At 47.8% G+C, this 16,924-nt stretch overlaps 2 protein-coding genes across 4 annotated transcripts; both read left to right on the plus strand.

The window, feature by feature from the left end:
• The first annotated feature begins 327 nt into the window (after positions 1 to 327).
• Positions 328 to 9,290, plus strand: LOC114776067 (cysteine protease ATG4D-like). Of its 2 annotated transcripts, XM_028966681.1 has the most exons (11): positions 328 to 466; positions 2,956 to 3,197; positions 3,280 to 3,363; positions 4,347 to 4,520; positions 5,172 to 5,517; positions 5,912 to 5,976; positions 6,070 to 6,191; positions 6,272 to 6,350; positions 7,283 to 7,359; positions 7,737 to 7,856; positions 8,627 to 9,290. In XM_028966681.1, the coding sequence occupies exons 2-11, from the start codon at positions 2,993 to 2,995 to the stop codon at positions 8,774 to 8,776; spliced, it is 1,422 nt and encodes a 473-aa protein (XP_028822514.1). In that variant the 5' UTR covers positions 328 to 466; positions 2,956 to 2,992; the 3' UTR covers positions 8,777 to 9,290. The 2 variants fall into 2 exon arrangements, with proteins under 2 accessions (XP_028822514.1, XP_028822515.1); XM_028966682.1 differs by lacking the exon at positions 328 to 466 and having other exon boundaries at positions 3,059 to 3,197; positions 4,402 to 4,520.
• A 787-nt stretch (positions 9,291 to 10,077) lies between these two features.
• On the plus strand, positions 10,078 to 11,970 carry LOC114776068 (trafficking protein particle complex subunit 5-like). 2 transcript variants are annotated; one of them, XM_028966683.1, is made up of 3 exons: positions 10,078 to 10,212; positions 10,741 to 11,017; positions 11,532 to 11,970. In XM_028966683.1, exons 2-3 carry the CDS (start codon positions 10,748 to 10,750, stop codon positions 11,826 to 11,828), a joined length of 567 nt encoding a protein of 188 aa, XP_028822516.1. In that variant the 5' UTR covers positions 10,078 to 10,212; positions 10,741 to 10,747; the 3' UTR covers positions 11,829 to 11,970. The 2 variants fall into 2 exon arrangements, with proteins under 2 accessions (XP_028822516.1, XP_028822517.1); XM_028966684.1 differs by having other exon boundaries at positions 10,117 to 10,212; positions 10,680 to 11,017.
• Positions 11,971 to 16,924: the final 4,954 nt, after the last annotated feature.

Below are 16,924 nucleotides of genomic sequence, written 5' to 3' on the forward strand. Positions count from 1 at the left end.
TTTATAAATGTTATCCTGATACTTGCTGGGATATAAAAACCTAAAAGCAGGTTTGCTTCAGTAACTAATTTCTTCATGGATTAATGGTGCCCGTTCTAACGTAACTTTGGTTCTTTAAGAAATAAACGTTATTTAAATGTTAAACTATGCGAGCGGAAGCTCTTTTTAAACCTTTAATCCCGTAAATTGGCTCGTTTGTATTGTTTTATCGCGTGCGCGACCCACCCCGTACGTCAGAGTCGACGTCACCGTCGTCGTCCAATCAGCGGGCAGCAGGCCGGGCGCTCGTCCAATCGGCTTCCTTGAGCCGAGACCTGGCCCGTCGTGACATAAACAGGAAGTGTTGCCGCAGTTCCCGGGCGGCTGGGTTCCGTGTCGGTTCTGCTGGGCCGCGGGGAGAACCTCGGCCCCGCTTCTCTCCGTCGGACACGCTGCACCGCGGGAAGATGGCAGAAGTGACGCTGAGGTGAGGCGAGCGAGTTGCCGCTAACTTGCCGGGGACCCGGCGACCCGGCCCGGCCTCCAGCTCGCAGGTACCGGCTGGTTTCCACCAGGTTCGCCCACACGGAGGCAGCAGCAGATAATTCGGCTCGTCCGCTAATTTGGCAGAGAAATTAGATTTAGGACGAGACTCGAGCTACTCATCTTCCAACAATGACGTGTGTGTGTGTGTGTGTGTGTGTGTGTGTGTGTGTGTGTGTGTGTGTGTGTGTGTGTGAGAGAGAGAGAGAGAGTGTGTGGTGTTTCTTGGTGTGTGTGTGTGTGAGTGTGTGTGAGAGAGTGTGGTGTTTCTTGGTGTGTGTGTGTGTGTGTGTGTGTGTGTGAGTGTGTCTCCTTTCTCTCGGGTCACAGGCTGCCTGAAAGCAGATTCCCAGAGGTGCAGCTGAATGGGACTTTTTGCAGAAAGACAAAAAAAGGAGAGAAGCGCCGTTTCCTGCTTCTCTGCTTTTTCGGTCACATTTTCCTGCTCCTGACCGCAGTGAAGCGGCGTCTTCTGTAATTCAGCCAAGTTTCTGACCTCGCAGATCATCACGTGATCAACAGCGCACCTGCCAGCAGTTTCACTCACGTCATGTCCCTCGTACACAATAACTTGTGTACATTAACGTTACGTCTGTCACAGTCACTCGTGTACAATAACTCGTGTACAATAACTCGTACACAATAACTTGTGTACATTAACGTTACGTCTGTCACAGTCACTCGTGTACAATAACTCGTGTACAATAACTCGTGTACAATAACTCGTACACAATAACTCGTGTACAATAACTCGTACACAATAACTCGTGTACAATAACTCGTGTACATTAACGTTACGTCTGTCACAGTCACTCGTGTACAATAACTTGTGTACAATAACTTGTGTACAATAACTCGTGTACAATAACTCGTGTACATTAACGTTACGTCTGTCACAGTCACTCGTGTACAATAACTCGTGTACAATAACTCGTACACAATAACTCGTGTACAATAACATTACATCTGTTATAATAACTCGTACACAATAACTCGTGTACATTAACGTTACATCTGTTATAATAACTCGTATACAATAATGTCACTCGTGTACAATAACTGACAGGGTTTGGATTCAAACCGGCAACCTTCTGGTTACGGGGCCGCTTCCTTAACCGCTAGTATACAACAATGTCACGTCCGCCGCCGTCACTCGTATGTAACAACGTCACGTCCGTCACTCGTGTATAGTGAGGAGGAGCTCAAGGTGTGTAACATCCACCAGCTCCGTCATGGAGGATGGCAGCCTAGTGAACTGGAGAGTTAATGCAGTGCTGGTGAATAATGGCGGCATAATATTGACCCATTTTGTATTTGGATATTTTCACTTAGGGGGGGTGTACTCACTTTTGTGAGACTGAGAATAATTTCTTCTCATACAACAAAATATGACATCGCATACACCACCGTTCAGGAAGTATTATTATTTTATTGATCTCCAGTGGGGTCACCGTGGTCCCCAGTGTGGGCGCCAGCGAACCGCCGCAGCCCCCGTGTCACATGAGAGGCTCGTTTCTGAGGCGGGTAAAAGTGAAACCACTGTTGAAGTGGTCATGGGTTCCGCGTGTGGCCCTGGGGCAACAGGGAGGCTTTTACTGGGCTTCCTAACACAGAAATATTAATATGCTGGTATACACAAATTCAATAACCACGTTTATCTGATTTTATTGCGGTAATGTTAAAATAATTACGTTGAATTTCGTGTTTAGGGGTGTTACCAAAAAATCCCTACAGTAATATATTGTGTTATTTTACATGGTAATATTGTATCGATAAAGGGACACCAAATATCAATATTTGTATACAAATTTAGTCCACTGGGTGGCGCTGCCGAGCGTTTTCGTTAGTAAGGTCCACTGCTGTAGATGGCGCTGTACAGCTGGGGAATTACTGCCTGAAGTATCCTTGCCAATACACACCCCTTGTTGAATCCCGACCCGCCAAGGTGCCACCGATGTCCCCTTGATGAAGGTCCCGTCCCCACACACTGCTCCCCGGGCGCCTGTCATGGTGCCCACTGCTCACTCAGGGTGATGGTTAAATACAGAGGACACGTGTCACCGTGTGCATTATGATGACAATCACGTCACTTGTGATACACAGCAGCACAGCACACGGTGCACACAACAAAACGTGTCCTCTGCATTTTAACCATCACCCTTGGTGAGCCGTGGACACCATGACAGGCGCCCGGGGAGCAGTGTGTGGGGACGGTGCTTTGCTCAGTGGCACCTTGGCGGACCGGGATTCGAACCGGCAACCTTCTGATTATGGGACCCGGGGGACGTCCTTAACCGCTAGGCCACCGCCGCCCCCCAATAGAAATGATTATTGTGTTTGATTAAGCAAAAGAAAGAAACGTACGTTTTCTACACCCCCCCATTTTATAATCCCGGCCACGTCCTCGGTTCTGTTCTTTTTTGTCCCCTTCAGCCGTGATTGTCGCTGATGTTCCGGTTACACCTGAGGGATGAACTCCGTGTCCCCCAGCTCCGCTCAGTATGTCCAACCAGCCGACAGCCCGGAGGGCCGGAGGAGGCGGGACCTGCACAGCGGACACTTCGGCCACGGCCCAGCAGGCGGCGCTGATGGGGGGCGCGAAGGCTCTGGGGAGATGGACGAAGTCGACCGTCTCAAGACCAAACTGATGTCGGCCTGGAACAACGTGAAATATGGTTGGTCTCAGAAGAAGAATCCGGTTCTTGTGTGGGACGGATCTGTTTGATGATTGTTTAATCTGGTCTTGTTCTCCGTCAGGATGGTCAGTAAAATCCAAAACAGTCTTCAACAAGACGTCCCCTCTCTACCTGCTGGGCCAGTCCTACGTCTTCAACAACGAAGGTCAGTGTGTGTCTCCGAGCGACTGGCCAGTCCCCATATACACATCATGTGGTCCATGCGGTGTCTTCATAAACACTAGAAAAATTACTACAAATTTACAGCATTTACCAGACGCCCTTACAGTCAGTAGTTACAGGGACAGTCAGGGTTAAGTGTCCTGCTCAGGGACATGATGGTAGTAGGTGGGGTTTGGACCTCGGTCTTCTGGTTTATAGTAAGTAGTTACAGGGACAGTCCCCCCCTGGAGACACTCAGGGTTAAGTGTCCTGCTCAGGGACATGATGGTAGTAAGTGGGGTTTGGACCTCGGTCTTCTGGTTTATAGTAAGTAGTTACAGGGACAGTCCCCCCCTGGAGACACTCAGGGTTAAGTGTCCTGCTCAGGGACATGATGGTAGTAAGTGGGGTTTGGACCTCGGTCTTCTGGTTTATAGTAAGTAGTTAAAGGGACAGTCCCCCCCTGGAGACACTCAGGGTAAGTGTCCTGCTCAGGGACATGATGGTAGTAAGTGGGGTTTGAACCTGGGTCTTCTGGTTCAGGTGTGTGTGGTTCCCACCAGAGAAAGAAAGTGAAGTGATTGTGATACACTGCAGCGCAGCACACGGTGTCACAGTGAAATGTGTCCTCTTTATCTAACCAACACCCATGACAGGCGCCCAGGGAGCAGTGTGTGGGGACGGTACCTTCATCAAGGGAACCCCAGTGGCAACCTTCTGATTACGGGGCCACTTCTTTAACCGCTAGGCCACCACTGACCCAGGCAGGTAAAGAAGTGGAAGGTTGTGGGTTTGAATACCGATCCCCCCTTGATGAAGACGCTGCTCCCCGGGCGCCTGTCATGGTGGCCACTGCTCACCAAGGGTGACGGTTAAATACAGAGGACACGTTTCACCGTGTCACCGTGTGCTGCGCTGCTGTGTATCACAATGACAATGACTTCACTTTGTCACTTTGGCCTGCTGTACGTATATTTCTGTGTGTAGATGAGGTGGAGCGCTTCTCGCTGGCCTTTGCCTCTCGTCTCTGGTTGACCTACAGGAAAGACTTCCCCCCGCTGGGCGGCTCGGCGCTGACCTCGGACTGTGGGTGGGGCTGCATGCTGCGCAGCGGCCAGATGCTGCTGGCGCAGGGACTCCTGACCCACCTGCTGCCGCCAGGTGTGTGTGTGTGTGTTGTTAGACTCGCGTGTGTGTGTCTGTGTGGTCCAGTTAACAGATGTGTGTGTGTGTGTGTGTGTTTTGACTCATGCGTGTGTGTCTGTGGTCCAGTTAATGGGTGTGTGTGTGTGTTGTTAGACTCGCGTGTGTGTGTCTGTGGTCCAGTTAACAGGTGTGTGTGTGTGTGTGTGTGTGTGTGTGTGTGTGTGTGTGTTTTGACTCGTGCGTGTGTGTCTGTGGTCCAGTTAATGGGTGTGTGTGTGTGTGTGTTGTTAGACTCGCGTGTGTGTGTCTGTGTGGTCCAGTTAACGGGGGTGTGTGTGTGTGTGTGTGTGTGTGTTTTGACTCGCGTGTGTGTGTCTGTGTGGTCCAGTTAACGGGGGTGTGTGTGTGTGTGTGTGTGTGTGTTTTGACTCGCGTGTGTGTGTCTGTGTGGTCCAGTTAACGGGGGTGTGTGTGTGTGTGTGTGTGTGTGTGTGTGTGTGTGTGTGTGTGTGTGTTGTTAGACTCGTGCGTGTGTGTCTGTGTGGTCCAGTTAACAGGTGTGTGTGTGTGTGTGTGTGTGTGTGTGTTTTGACTCGTGCGTGTGTGTCTGTGGTCCAGTTAACAGGTGTGTGTGTGTGTGTGTGTGTGTGTGTGTGTGTTGTACAGGTTGGCACTGGGCAGAATCCCCGCACCTAACAGATGTCGATTTTGAGATCTTGCACCCGCGCTCGCCTTCCCGTACAGTAGGCGGAGTCACCATCCCGACGTGGGGCTCCAGCCCAGTCTCTCGTGGGTCCCAGACCCCGCCCCCCGTCGGCCACGCCCTACAGAGGAGATCTGTCCAGGAAGGCGGGGACTCGCCGGCAGAGGCCCTCCACAGGAGGCTGGTGGGCTGGTTTGGGGACGACCCCGCCTCCCCGTTTGGGCTGCACCGGTTGGTGGAATTGGGCCGGAGTTCTGGGAAGAGGGCGGGGGACTGGTACGGCCCGTCTGTGGTGGCCCACATTCTCAGGTGAGGGTGGAGGTGTGCCCACGGGCCACATCCCGCACGATCCATTTATATAGATTTTTAATACACAAACTACAGATCCCATAATGCAGTGCTTCAGTCGCCTTGCTGAAGGTGAACTTCACACTGTAGATGAGGAGCAGTTTCCATGTTGACTGTTGTGAAGCAGCTGAAAAAAGCAAAATTCTGTTTTTTTTTGCGCTTCAAAGTCACCAAAGTTTGTCAGCAAAGTGTGCACTGCATTATGGGATCTGTAGTTTGTGTGTTATATATGCCGGGACAGAATATTAGATCCATATAAAGTCACCTCGCGGGAGATCCGTGAGTTTGGACACGTGGTCTACAGGACCGTTGGTCCTGATTTCTGCCCGGTCTGGTTCCTGGGGTGTTTCTGTAGGAAGGCAGTTGCCGTGACGACAGAAGTGGAAGACATGGCTGTGTACGTGGCCCAGGACTGTACTGGTGAGTAGCGTCCAGCACAACGTCCAGTCCAAGCTACAGGGGTTTTTATCATTGTGTGTGTGTGTGTGTGTGTGTGTGTGTGCGCGCGTGCAGTGTATAAGGAGGACGTGGTGCGTTTGTGTGAGTCCAGCCCTCGCTGGAAGTCCGTCATTATCCTGGTGCCGGTCCGCCTCGGGGGTGAATCTCTCAACCCGTCATATGTCCAGTGTGTGAAGGTGAGTCCAGACTCGACCTTCTCTGCAGCTTGGAGACCAGGACAGACAGGACATGGTGTGACTCTCTTTTTCATCTCCAGAACATTCTGAAACTGCAGTGCTGTATTGGGATCATCGGTGGAAAACCCAAACATTCCCTGTTCTTCATCGGGTTCCAAGGTAAGACAATCACGCATCTTGCCACAAGTCAAAGTCAACTTAATAAACGAGTACGAGAGACGAAATGCGAAGCTTCGTGGATTCACTGTGTGCAAAAGGACAAATAACACACAATATAACAAAGGACATTGTGCACAGACCCATAATACCGTGCAGGAAGAGACAAACTAGACCTCCAAGCAGCAGCAATATGTACAGTACAGGTTAAGAGTCTGGACACCTTCTCATTCAGCGTGTTTTCTTTATCTTCATGACCATTTACGTTGGTAGATTCTCACTGAAGGCATCAAAACTATGAATGAACACATGTGGAGTTCTGTACTTAACAAAAAAAGGTGAAATAAGTGAAAACATGTTTTATATTCTAGTTTCTTTGCTCTGATTCCTGCTTTGTACACTCTTGGCATTCTCTCGATGAGCTTCAAGAGGTCGTCACCTGAAATGCTTCTCCAACAGTCTTGAAGGAGTTCAACACCAGAGGTGTTTAGTACTTGTTGGTCCAGCTCACCCCAAACCATCTGGACTGGGTTCAGGTCCGGTGACTGTGGAGGTCAGGTCTCCACTTTTTGTTAAGTCCATAACTCCACATGTGTTCATTCATAGTTTTGATGCCTTCAGTGAGGATCTACCAACGTAAATGGTCATGAAGATAAAGAAGACACGTTGAATGAGAAGGTGTGAATGTGAGGGGGCCTGTACTGTGTATATATAGCAGTATATGGGTATATATACAGTATATAGTATGACAGTATTATGATGTCAGTCTTTTTGCTCATGTTGCTGGTATAATTAGTGTTGAGGTACAGGACCTTTTTAAGTCATTTTTTTTTATCTTGACACCTGGTCACTTCATTTTTCTGGATTATACATCTAAAAATGAACTGCAAACGCCTGTGTATCTGGATCAGTCAAATCTGACCTCTGACCTGCAGATGAGCAGCTGCTGTATTTGGACCCACACTACTGTCAACCCGCGGTGGACGTCACCCAGGGCAACTTCTCGCTGGAGGTGAAGCGCCAGCTCCGCGCCACTCGTCGTTCTGGTCCACTACGGTTCTGCTGTAGAGAGCGGTGTCAAGCTCTTCATCCGTGGTCCAGAACCACAATGTATTGTGCAGAATACAATCGGCAGTAAATAATAGGCTGTGTTTGGATTGGTCGCTGCACGACAGACACGCCCCGTTAATGATTTCATATGAACTGATTAACGCATGAATACAGCTGTAGTCAGTAATACTTGTTTTAGGAGTAAAATGGCTTCTTGGTGTGTGTACATATACACATATATAGTGTGTGTGTATATATATGTAGTTAAAATGCTGTTATTACTGTATTGTCATATCATACGTGGGAAATGTCCGGTTTATTTAAGATGTATTTTTACAGTCGTTCCACTGTAACTCCCCCCGGAAGATGGGCGTAGGTCGGATGGACCCCAGCTGTACCATCGGCTTCTACGCCCGCAGCAAGAAGGACTTTGAGACCCTGTGTTCTGCAGTGGGAGGGGTGAGTGCTGGACGAACACCCCGTCCCGGTCCCGGCTCGAGTTGTACGACCGGATCGCAGGCAGTAAAGGGGAGAAGCTCGCGGCTTGTGTACGCTGGACGGTCCGATGTTCACGCCGCACGAGCCGTCTGCATTCAGTCCGGCAGTAATTGGGGGTTTACGAAGTCCGGCTTGTTTGGTAGCCTGTGTGAGAGACGTTATCATTTGTAATGAAACAGCCCACAAAGCGACAGGAAGGTTTTTTTTTATTATTTATTACTTTTTTTTAATTGGAATTAGAGCAATAAAAAGAAGGTTACAAAAGAAAACAGAGCCCGATAATAAAAAACAGAACCAAACAAAAGTAAAACTACACATATATATATATATATATATACACACACACACACACACAGATATAATAAACGAACTGTCCCACCCAGGAACAGAAGGGAGATTCTTACTCTTAACCAGATCGAGAAAAGGACCCCAAATCTTTTTAAATGTCTTAAGGGAACCTCGAAGGGAAAATCTTATCCTTTCCAGTTTTGGGGCAGTGGTGGCCTAGCGGTTAAGGAAGCGGCCCCGTAATCAGAAGGTGCCACTGAGCAAAGCACCGTCCCCACACACTGCTCCCCGGGTGCCTGTCATGGTGCCCACTGCTCACTCAGGGTGATGGTTAAATGCAGAGGACACATTTCACTGTGTGCACCGTGTCGTGCGTTGATTGGCTCTGAAGGCAATACTCAGAAGTCAGGTGACCTGTCACTTTCTCTCTGTCTGTCCCCCAGGCCCTGTCCTCCTCTAAAGAGAAATACCCAATCTTCACCTTTGTTGAGGGCGGGGCCCACGACTACGGCCAGGAGGACGCCCCGCCCCAAATCCTCCCGTCCAGCCACCGCCTCGGCCACAGCGGCGCCGACGAGTTCGTGCTGCTGTGAGGCCGTCCGGGCAGCTTTCTGACTCTACTACTGACCAAGGAGAGGAGGATGATGGGTAATAGGAAGTACAGACTGAATGTGAGGCATCTCTCTTCTGATTCCGCCGGGATCTTCCACTACGTCGCCACGCCTTGTAAAGTCTGAACCCGTCTGTAAGTAGTTCCCTCCACGGCTGCAGCTATTTTTCTGAGCGCCGGTGGAACCGGGTAGAACCCCGTGGAACCGTGTGGGACCGCATGGGACCCCATGTTTTTTCGCTCTGTGTATCCAGTCCCGCCCCGTTTGCTCTGTTCGGTCCCCCTTTTTTCAGGGCTGAGTGGCCTGCGTCCCTGTCACTTCCCCATAATGCATTTACGTTGGTCAGCAGAGGAGCTTGAGGTGAATAAAATGTCCGCGTTTGGTCTTTTTTTTTCGACATTTTAATGTGTGAGGGGACACGTCTGTTCTCTGTTTATTTATGTATATATTTTGGGCAAAAATGATGTCAAACAAAATAAAAAATGAGAGGAAAATACGAATCCTTTCCTGTCATCACACGCCTGTTCAACACAATGAAAACGACATGTAAATGCATATACACCCCTCCAAAAAACAAGAAAAGGAACAGGGTGGTAGTAGCCTAGTGGGTAACACACTCGCCTATGGACCAGAAGACCCAGGTTCAAACCCCACTTACTACCATCGTGTCCCTGAGCAGGACACTTAACCCTGAGTGTCTCCAGGGGGGGAACTGTCCCTGTAACTACTGACTGTAGGTCGCTCTGGATAAGGACGTCTGATAAACGCTGTAAAATGTAAATGAACAGTTAATCAGTTAATCAGTCACACTTAGGAAGCAACAATGATTAATAATCAATTTCACCTCCGCCTAGTAATAATTCGCCGAATATCGTATATAAGAATAATGGAGGATATTGCAACAAGAGTGTGGCAATGTTAAGCCCATGAAAGGGAGTTTTACACGAGGAAATAAAAGTGGTTATTACACAGGAAATGTTGGGATATTGATGACGGGTTAAAGTATCGATCTGTTCTTGTTGGAAAGAGTTTCCATCTGTATGAATGAGCAAAACAATTCATTACGTAGTTGGTTTAGAATATTCTCATTATGATTCTTATGGTCGATATGATGGCGCGTGAAATGCATGGAATATGAATAAATGTAGTTTACACCACTGACCTTTGGGTGGCGCCACCCGCAGAGCAGCGTTTTCTCACCAGTTCCTTGACGAAACGGAGGAAAAGAGATCTGATCTGTCGTGATATATCGTGCCGGCGTTTAAATGTAGAAGTAAAGTGCAGAAATCAACAAAAAAAAGCGCACAAATTAACAGGCTGCTGTCAATCACGTGACGATGACGTAGCAGCCCGGAACCGGAAGTGTTGCTCGGCTGAAGCCTGTGGATGTAAACAGCAGCTTCCTTCAAAGACAACAAGTAAGAGCGACTTTTTACGCTGTAAATGTGACCGTCGCTGATTTTAACAACCAAGAGCTGCATTTAACGCTGTAAATGTGACCGTCGCTGATTTTAACAACCAAGAGCTGTTTTTAACGCCGTAAATGTGACCGTCGCTGATTTTAACAACCAAGAGCTGCATTTAACGCTGTAAATGTGACCGTCGCTGATATTAACAACCAAGAGCTGTTTTTAACGCCGTAAATGTGACGTCCAGCGTTTTATTTTACAGCATTTGGCGCGCAATTCGCTGCGTTGCATGAATGATGTACTTATATGAAATAAATCTGTACGCTGTACATTATCATCATTACTCTGAAATACATATTTATTCTTTCCATGTTTATATAGCGCCGTAATTGTGAAATTTCTGGCACCTTATTGCATTATTTTTTGGCAATGTTTTCTGAAGGAGCTGCTTGTAGTCACATTGTGCATGCGTATAGGTCAGTGAGGGCATCACATGACCCTACACCTTCCGTAGCTGACTGGGATCTGCTCCCACAGAGCGAAGATGGAGACGCGCTTCACCAGGGGCAAGTCCGCCATCCTGGAGCGCGCCCTGACCCGGCCCAAGACGGAGGTGGGCGCCGGCGCCTTCGCCCTGCTCTTCTCCGAGATGGTGCAGTACTGCCAGAGCCGCGTCTACTCGGTGTCCGAGCTGCAGGCGCGCCTGGCCGACATGGGCCACAGCGTGGGCGCCAGTCTGCTGGACGTGCTGGTGCTGCGCGAGAAGAACGGCAAGAGGGAGACCAAGGTGCTCAACATACTGCTCTTCATCAAGGTGAGGCTGGGGCTGTCGGTCACCATGAGCAAAGCACCGTCCCCACGCGCTGTCATGGCCGCGTACTGCTCACCAAGGGTGATGGTTAAATACAGAGGACACGTTTCACCGTGTCACCGTGTGCTGCGCTGCCGTGACAATCACTTCACTTTGGGTGGCTAGTGGCAAAGATCATGATGTATTGTGGTACTGTACATATTGCGATTAATACAATCTGGCTGGATCGTTTCGAAAGTGAAGTGATGGTGAAACACTGCAGCACAGCACACGGTGACACAGTGAAACGTGTCCTCTGTATTTACCCGTCAGCGTGGGGGGACGGTGCTTTGCTCAGAGCCACCACTGCTCCTCATATGCAACATATACAACATAACTCAGAGCTGAATTTTGGACTATATATTGGTATTTGGTGTCCCTGTATCAGTACAATATCACACATATTGCTGCATCGGTGTTAATAGTCATGTGTTATTAATAATTACATTATGGCACGTCTGTTGCCACCTGTCTGCAGGTCTCCGTGTGGAAGGCCCTGTTTGGGAAGGAGGCTGACAAGCTGGAGCAGGCCAACGACGACGACAAGACCTACTACATCATCGAGAAGGAGCCGCTGGTCAACGCCTTCATCTCCGTACCCAAGGAGAACAGCACGCTGAACTGCGCCGCCTTCACCGGGGGCATCGTGGAGGCCATCCTCACCCACAGCGGCTTCCCGGCCAAGGTCACGGTGCACTGGCACAAGGGCACCACGTTCATGATCAAGTTCGACGAGTCGGTCATCGCCCGCGACAAGGCGCTGGACGGCAGATAGAACCCCTTTCCTGGCTGTTTGTTCCTTCCGAGGTAGAACATTGCGCTCGTATTTATTCTGTGGGACCAGTGCAGTCTACGTTGCAGACCAGCTCCAGAGTTTTTTGTTTTGGAATGATTAAAAGTCATTGAGGATTATTGGATTTTGTAATTGTCTGATTTCTTTACTCTCCCTGTTTCATATATCTCGCACCACATCCACGTACTTCTGAAAACAGGCTGTGCATCGGCTGATCAAAAGTTGAAAGGCTATAAATTCCTAAGGAGGCCTGTTTTTTTATTTTTTGATCAGCTGATGAACAGCCTGCCTGAGTTTCATGCTTTTTTTTTATAAATTGCCTCCTCTCTAGGCCATTAGTCTCCAGAACCGTTTCCTCCCAACATATAATAATGCAAATCAGGAAAGAAAACCAACGGTGCCTCGTTTTAAGTTGCTAGACGGCCAGCCCCGCCCACTCGTTCTTGATTGGCTAGAAAGTACCTTCTCTCAGATCCTGGTTTTAATTGGCTGAATGAAAAATGACATCAACAGCCAATCGCGTTGAAGCAGTTCAGAGACCAGCGCTTTGTTCTTAAAACACTCGCTCCTCCAGGTCGGACGTTGTCCAAAAAGCGTGCTCAGTTGGTGGATTGGCGAACAGATCGTAAGTGCGAGAGTGTAACAGGACTAAGAGGTTCGGGAAGGTGACTGAGGGTGGGTACTAATGTGACTATAAATAATAAATGCGCCATCGGTTTCACGCAGTGACAGATTGTTAATACTTTACAATCATTTATTACAATTCTGAACACATGGAGCATTTTGCAGGCACCATCTAGAGAGCTACCACTTAGCCAAGGAGATCCTTCAAGTTCTTCCACCGCTCATATGTGTGCCAGTGGAAGGACATGAACTTGTCTCTTCTCAGGACCACGCAGTTTCAGGCTGTAGACACGTCCTGCTTCACGTGGAGTGTTGCAGGCTACAAGACAGCCTGATGTCAAACCTGGTGTTTCAGATGTGTGATGTTCAAGAAGGGCAAGGAGACTTCATTCAATTTTTTCTTTATTTATTCTTTATTTTTTATACATTTTTAATCATCCCGGAAGAGGATGGCTCTTCCACGGCCAACCCGCCCATTATATCTGTTCACCAATGAAAAACTTTGACCATTTTAAACACGTCAGGACCCCCGGCCAGAGTCCTGACATTTGATTTTCTGATTTTCAATGTAAAAATACATACAGGCTCCGCCCTCCCTATAGGATACCCACCAATCCCATGCTAGCATACTGAGGGAAAAAATGCTTTTCTTCTTAGCTCTTCTTCTTTATTATGACGAGCTGCTTGAAACCAGCCAATCACATTGTTTCTTAGCTTTTCTTCTTTAGTATAATGAGCTGCATGAAACCAGCCAATCACATTGTTTCTTAGCTTTTCTTCTTTAGTATAATGAGCTGCATGAAACCAGCCAATCACATTGTTTCTTAGCTTTTCTTCTTTAGTATAATGAGCTGCATGAAACCAGCCAATCACATTGTTTCTTTGCTTTTCTTCTTTACTATAATCTGCTGCATTTTCTCTATTTAAGCGGCGAGTTGACAAGAATTAAATCATTTGAGATTTACGAGACTTGACTACAAAGCTACAGAAATGACGTTGTGGGAGAAGTTCATTAATTGGATCAAGTTTCCCCACCGCAATATGGATGTTGCTGTTGAGCCCAACATGACCGACCTGATATCCGTTCAGTCGAGGCAGATCGAGGAATTGAGACAACAGATCCACAGGCGAGAGTTAGTGGAGCAGATGTTGAGGGACTCTAATGATAAACTAAGGACGGCTCTTTTTGAGGCATGTGACAAAAATCTGGCTCTTGTTGGAGACATGAAGCGAATGGAAGACAGACACGTTTCCATTGATGTCCTTCAGAGACAAAAAACAGAACAACTGGAAGCGGGCCACGGCCCTGAAACACTGAGAAATGAACTGGAGAAAAGTTTCCAGGCCATAAATAACTCAACTGAGAGTAAGGAGATTGAGGAAACCCTGAAGCTCCTCCTCAAAAGGGAAGGCGAACTGTATGGGCAAAGGGAGAACCTATCAGAGATGAAATTCAAACTAAAAAGTCTTCTATTAACTTCACAAAGAGGCACGAAGAGAAGAAATCCATACAGGAAAGCGGCTGGGCAGAGAGTAAAAAATGGAAGGAAGCGCTGTCAAAAACCCAAGATGCCGGTTATCCTGGAGGAGGAAGAGCCGGACGATGCTATGTGAACGTGACGGGAGGGAGAAGGATGATTAAAAAATAAAGAATAAATTAAGAAGAAATTGAATGAAGTCTCCTTGTTTTCCTTGTAAAAAGACTGTGGGGAGAGAACAGAGTGTAGAAAAACTCTTTCTCTACACCCAAAAGCACTGTAATCAAACCACTCCAACCTGATGTTACCTGGCAGAAAGAGGCGTGGCACAAAAGAGGTTAAAAAATGAACAGTTTCTAATTTATTAAGACCGGTAAATAATTATTGCAGTTACATGTGAATATTGTATGTAAAAAGGTACCAATGTTACAGAGAAAACAAAAATAAGAAGAAAAAGAGAGAGAGAGAGGGAGAGAAAAAGCCATGGGGAAAAATGAGAAAAAGACTCGGAAGCCAGAAGGCTTCCGATGGAAAAAACACTGAGCAAGAAAGCCCAGTCCCTTTTCCACATGTGAACAGATCTTTTATACCCCTGGCCTACAGGAAGTTGTCACAGACCAATCAGAACCTGTTGTTTCTGACGTCACGCCCCCGGTGCCTCCCGTCTGGGGAAGACAAAGAGAGTGGGCATTCCCGACGGCCGAAACCTCACACGTTTGGCTCGGGGGAGGCAAATGTTGCACTGCTGTCCGACAAGAGACATGTAAAACGGAGGTGTTGAATCTTCATGCGCAACAAAGGCTCAGGAATGTCACATTTCTTCTTACAGACGGCCACTATGCAAAATAAAAGCATGGTCCTGCGACGCCCCATCTTACACCTTGAGCATCACACATCTGAAACACCATCAGAGAACCATTAAAATCATTTATTAATGCAATAAAATGAATAAACAACAGCAAAGATAAAACTTGCACTTGCACTGTCCTCTTTCTAGTGTACGGGACAAGACAGGACGCAAAACAGGACACATTTACATCATTTACATTTATGGCATTTGGCAGACGCCCTTATCCAGAGCGACTTACGACGTGCTTAAGTTACCATCGATGAAGAGATCAATTCCGGTTCACTAGGACCCCAACTATGAATACATCTATTTAATTCACTCTGTTGTAGATTCTGTACACAAAGTTCGACAACAAGAAAATTACAGTTTAATCTAAATATTCTTTAAAGAGGAAGGTCTTGAGCTGTCGTGTGAAGGTGCTCAGTGACTGAGCTGTTCTGACCTCGAGGGGAAGTTCATTCCACCACCGAGGGGCCAAGACGGAGAAGAGTCTAGATGAGCGTCTTCCTTTTACCTTCAGAGATGGAGGGACCAGGCGAGCAGAACTGGAGGCTCGGAGTAAACGAGGTGCAGTGCGAGGTGTAATAAGGGCTGTGAGGTAGGATGGTGCTGCTCCATGTTTGGCTTTGTAGGCCAGCATCAGTATTTTGAACCTGATGCGTGCAGCTACTGGGAGCCAGTGGAGGGAACGTAGCAGAGGGGTGGTATGGGAGAATTTGGGAAGGTTGAAGATCAGTCGTGCTGCTGCATTTTGTATTAGTTGTAGAGGTCGGATGGTACATAGTGGTAGACCAGCTAGAAGGTAGTTACAGTAGTCCAGTCGTGAGATTACTAGGGACTGAACCAGTAGTTGGGTGGCCTGGGTTGACAGATAAGGGCGGATTCGTCTGATATTGTAGAGAAGGAATCTACATGAGCGGGAAAGATTGCTGATGTGAGTTGAGAAGGAGAGCTGGTTGTCTATTGTTACGCCAAGGTTGCGGGCTGTTGCAGAAGGAGAGAGCTGCGAGTTGTCTAGGTAAATAGCAAGATCCTGATGTGGTGAAGAATCTGCTGGAATGAATATTAGTTCAGTTTTGGTGGGATTGAGTTGGAGGTGATGGGCTGCCATCCAAGACGAGATGTCTGTTAGACATGCAGAGATTTTGGAAGCAGCATGAAGATCAGAGGGAGGAAAGGAGAAGAGCAGTTGTGTGTCGTCAGCATAGCAGTGGTAGGATAATCCATGTGAGGAAATGACCTCACCAAGTGATCTCGTGTAGAGGGAGAAAAGGAGAGGACCTAGCACCGAGCCTTGAGGGACACCAGTGGAGAGTCTACGTGAGGTAGAGGTGGATCCTTTCCAAGTCACTTGGTAAGATCGCTCATCAAGGTAGGAAGCAAACCACTGCCATGCTGAGCCCCGAATTCCAAGCCTCTTCAGGATTGACAAGAGAGTCTTGTGGTTAACGGTGTCAAATGCAGCAGATAGGTCGAGGAGAATAAGAACTGATGACAGTTTTGCCAATCTGGCTGCATGTAGCTGCTCGGTAACCGCCAAAAGGGCAGTCTCGGTGGAATGAGCTGTTCTGAAGCCAGACTGGTTAGGATCCAGGAGGTTGTTCTGTGATAGATGGAGTGATAGCTGGTTGTAGATACAGCGCTCAAGGATTTTGGATAGAAATGAGAGGAGGGAAACTGGTCTGTAATTGTTAATGTCTGTAGGATCAGCAGTGGGTTTCTTTAGGATTGGAAGAACCCTGGCTGTTTTGAAGGCGGATGGTATGTGGCCAGATGAGATTGAGCTGTTTATGATATAAGAAATGAAAGGGATGAGGTCAGGGGAGATAGTTTGAAACATTGCAGAAGGTATTGGATCTAGTGGACAGGTGGTTGGGTTGCCTGTGGATATAATCTGAATGATTTCATCAGATGTGATCTTAGAAAATTGATTTAGAGTAGTTGTTGAATTTTCAGAAGGAAGAGTAGGATTAGTGGTGGAGAATGTCTCACAGATTTTTTCAAGCTTCCCTGTGAAGAAGTTGGCAAAATCATCAGCTGTTAATGAAGTTGGGGCAGGGGGAGTCGGGGGGTTGAGTAGGGATAAGAAGATGTTGTGGAGTTTTTGAGGGTTGTGGGCAGAGGCT

Source organism: Denticeps clupeoides, unplaced genomic scaffold, assembly GCF_900700375.1.
Source record: "Denticeps clupeoides unplaced genomic scaffold, fDenClu1.1, whole genome shotgun sequence".
Taxonomy (NCBI): Eukaryota; Metazoa; Chordata; class Actinopteri; order Clupeiformes; family Denticipitidae; genus Denticeps; species Denticeps clupeoides.

What these genes read in the sequence shown, in the direction of transcription:
- LOC114776067 (XM_028966681.1), top strand. Translation starts at nt 2,993, where the DNA reads ATGAACTCCGTGTCCCCCAGCTCCGCTCAGTATGTCCAACCAGCCGAC. An exon ending in CTGGAACAACGTGAAATATG is followed by an intron (nt 3,198 to 3,279) that starts GTTGGTCTCAGA and finishes GTTCTCCGTCAG; the next exon opens with GATGGTCAGTAAAATCCAAA. An exon ending in AGGGCAACTTCTCGCTGGAG is followed by an intron (nt 7,360 to 7,736) that starts GTGAAGCGCCAG and finishes GTATTTTTACAG; the next exon opens with TCGTTCCACTGTAACTCCCC.
- LOC114776068 (XM_028966683.1), top strand. Translation starts at nt 10,748, where the DNA reads ATGGAGACGCGCTTCACCAGGGGCAAGTCCGCCATCCTGGAGCGCGCC. An exon ending in ACATACTGCTCTTCATCAAG is followed by an intron (nt 11,018 to 11,531) that starts GTGAGGCTGGGG and finishes ACCTGTCTGCAG; the next exon opens with GTCTCCGTGTGGAAGGCCCT.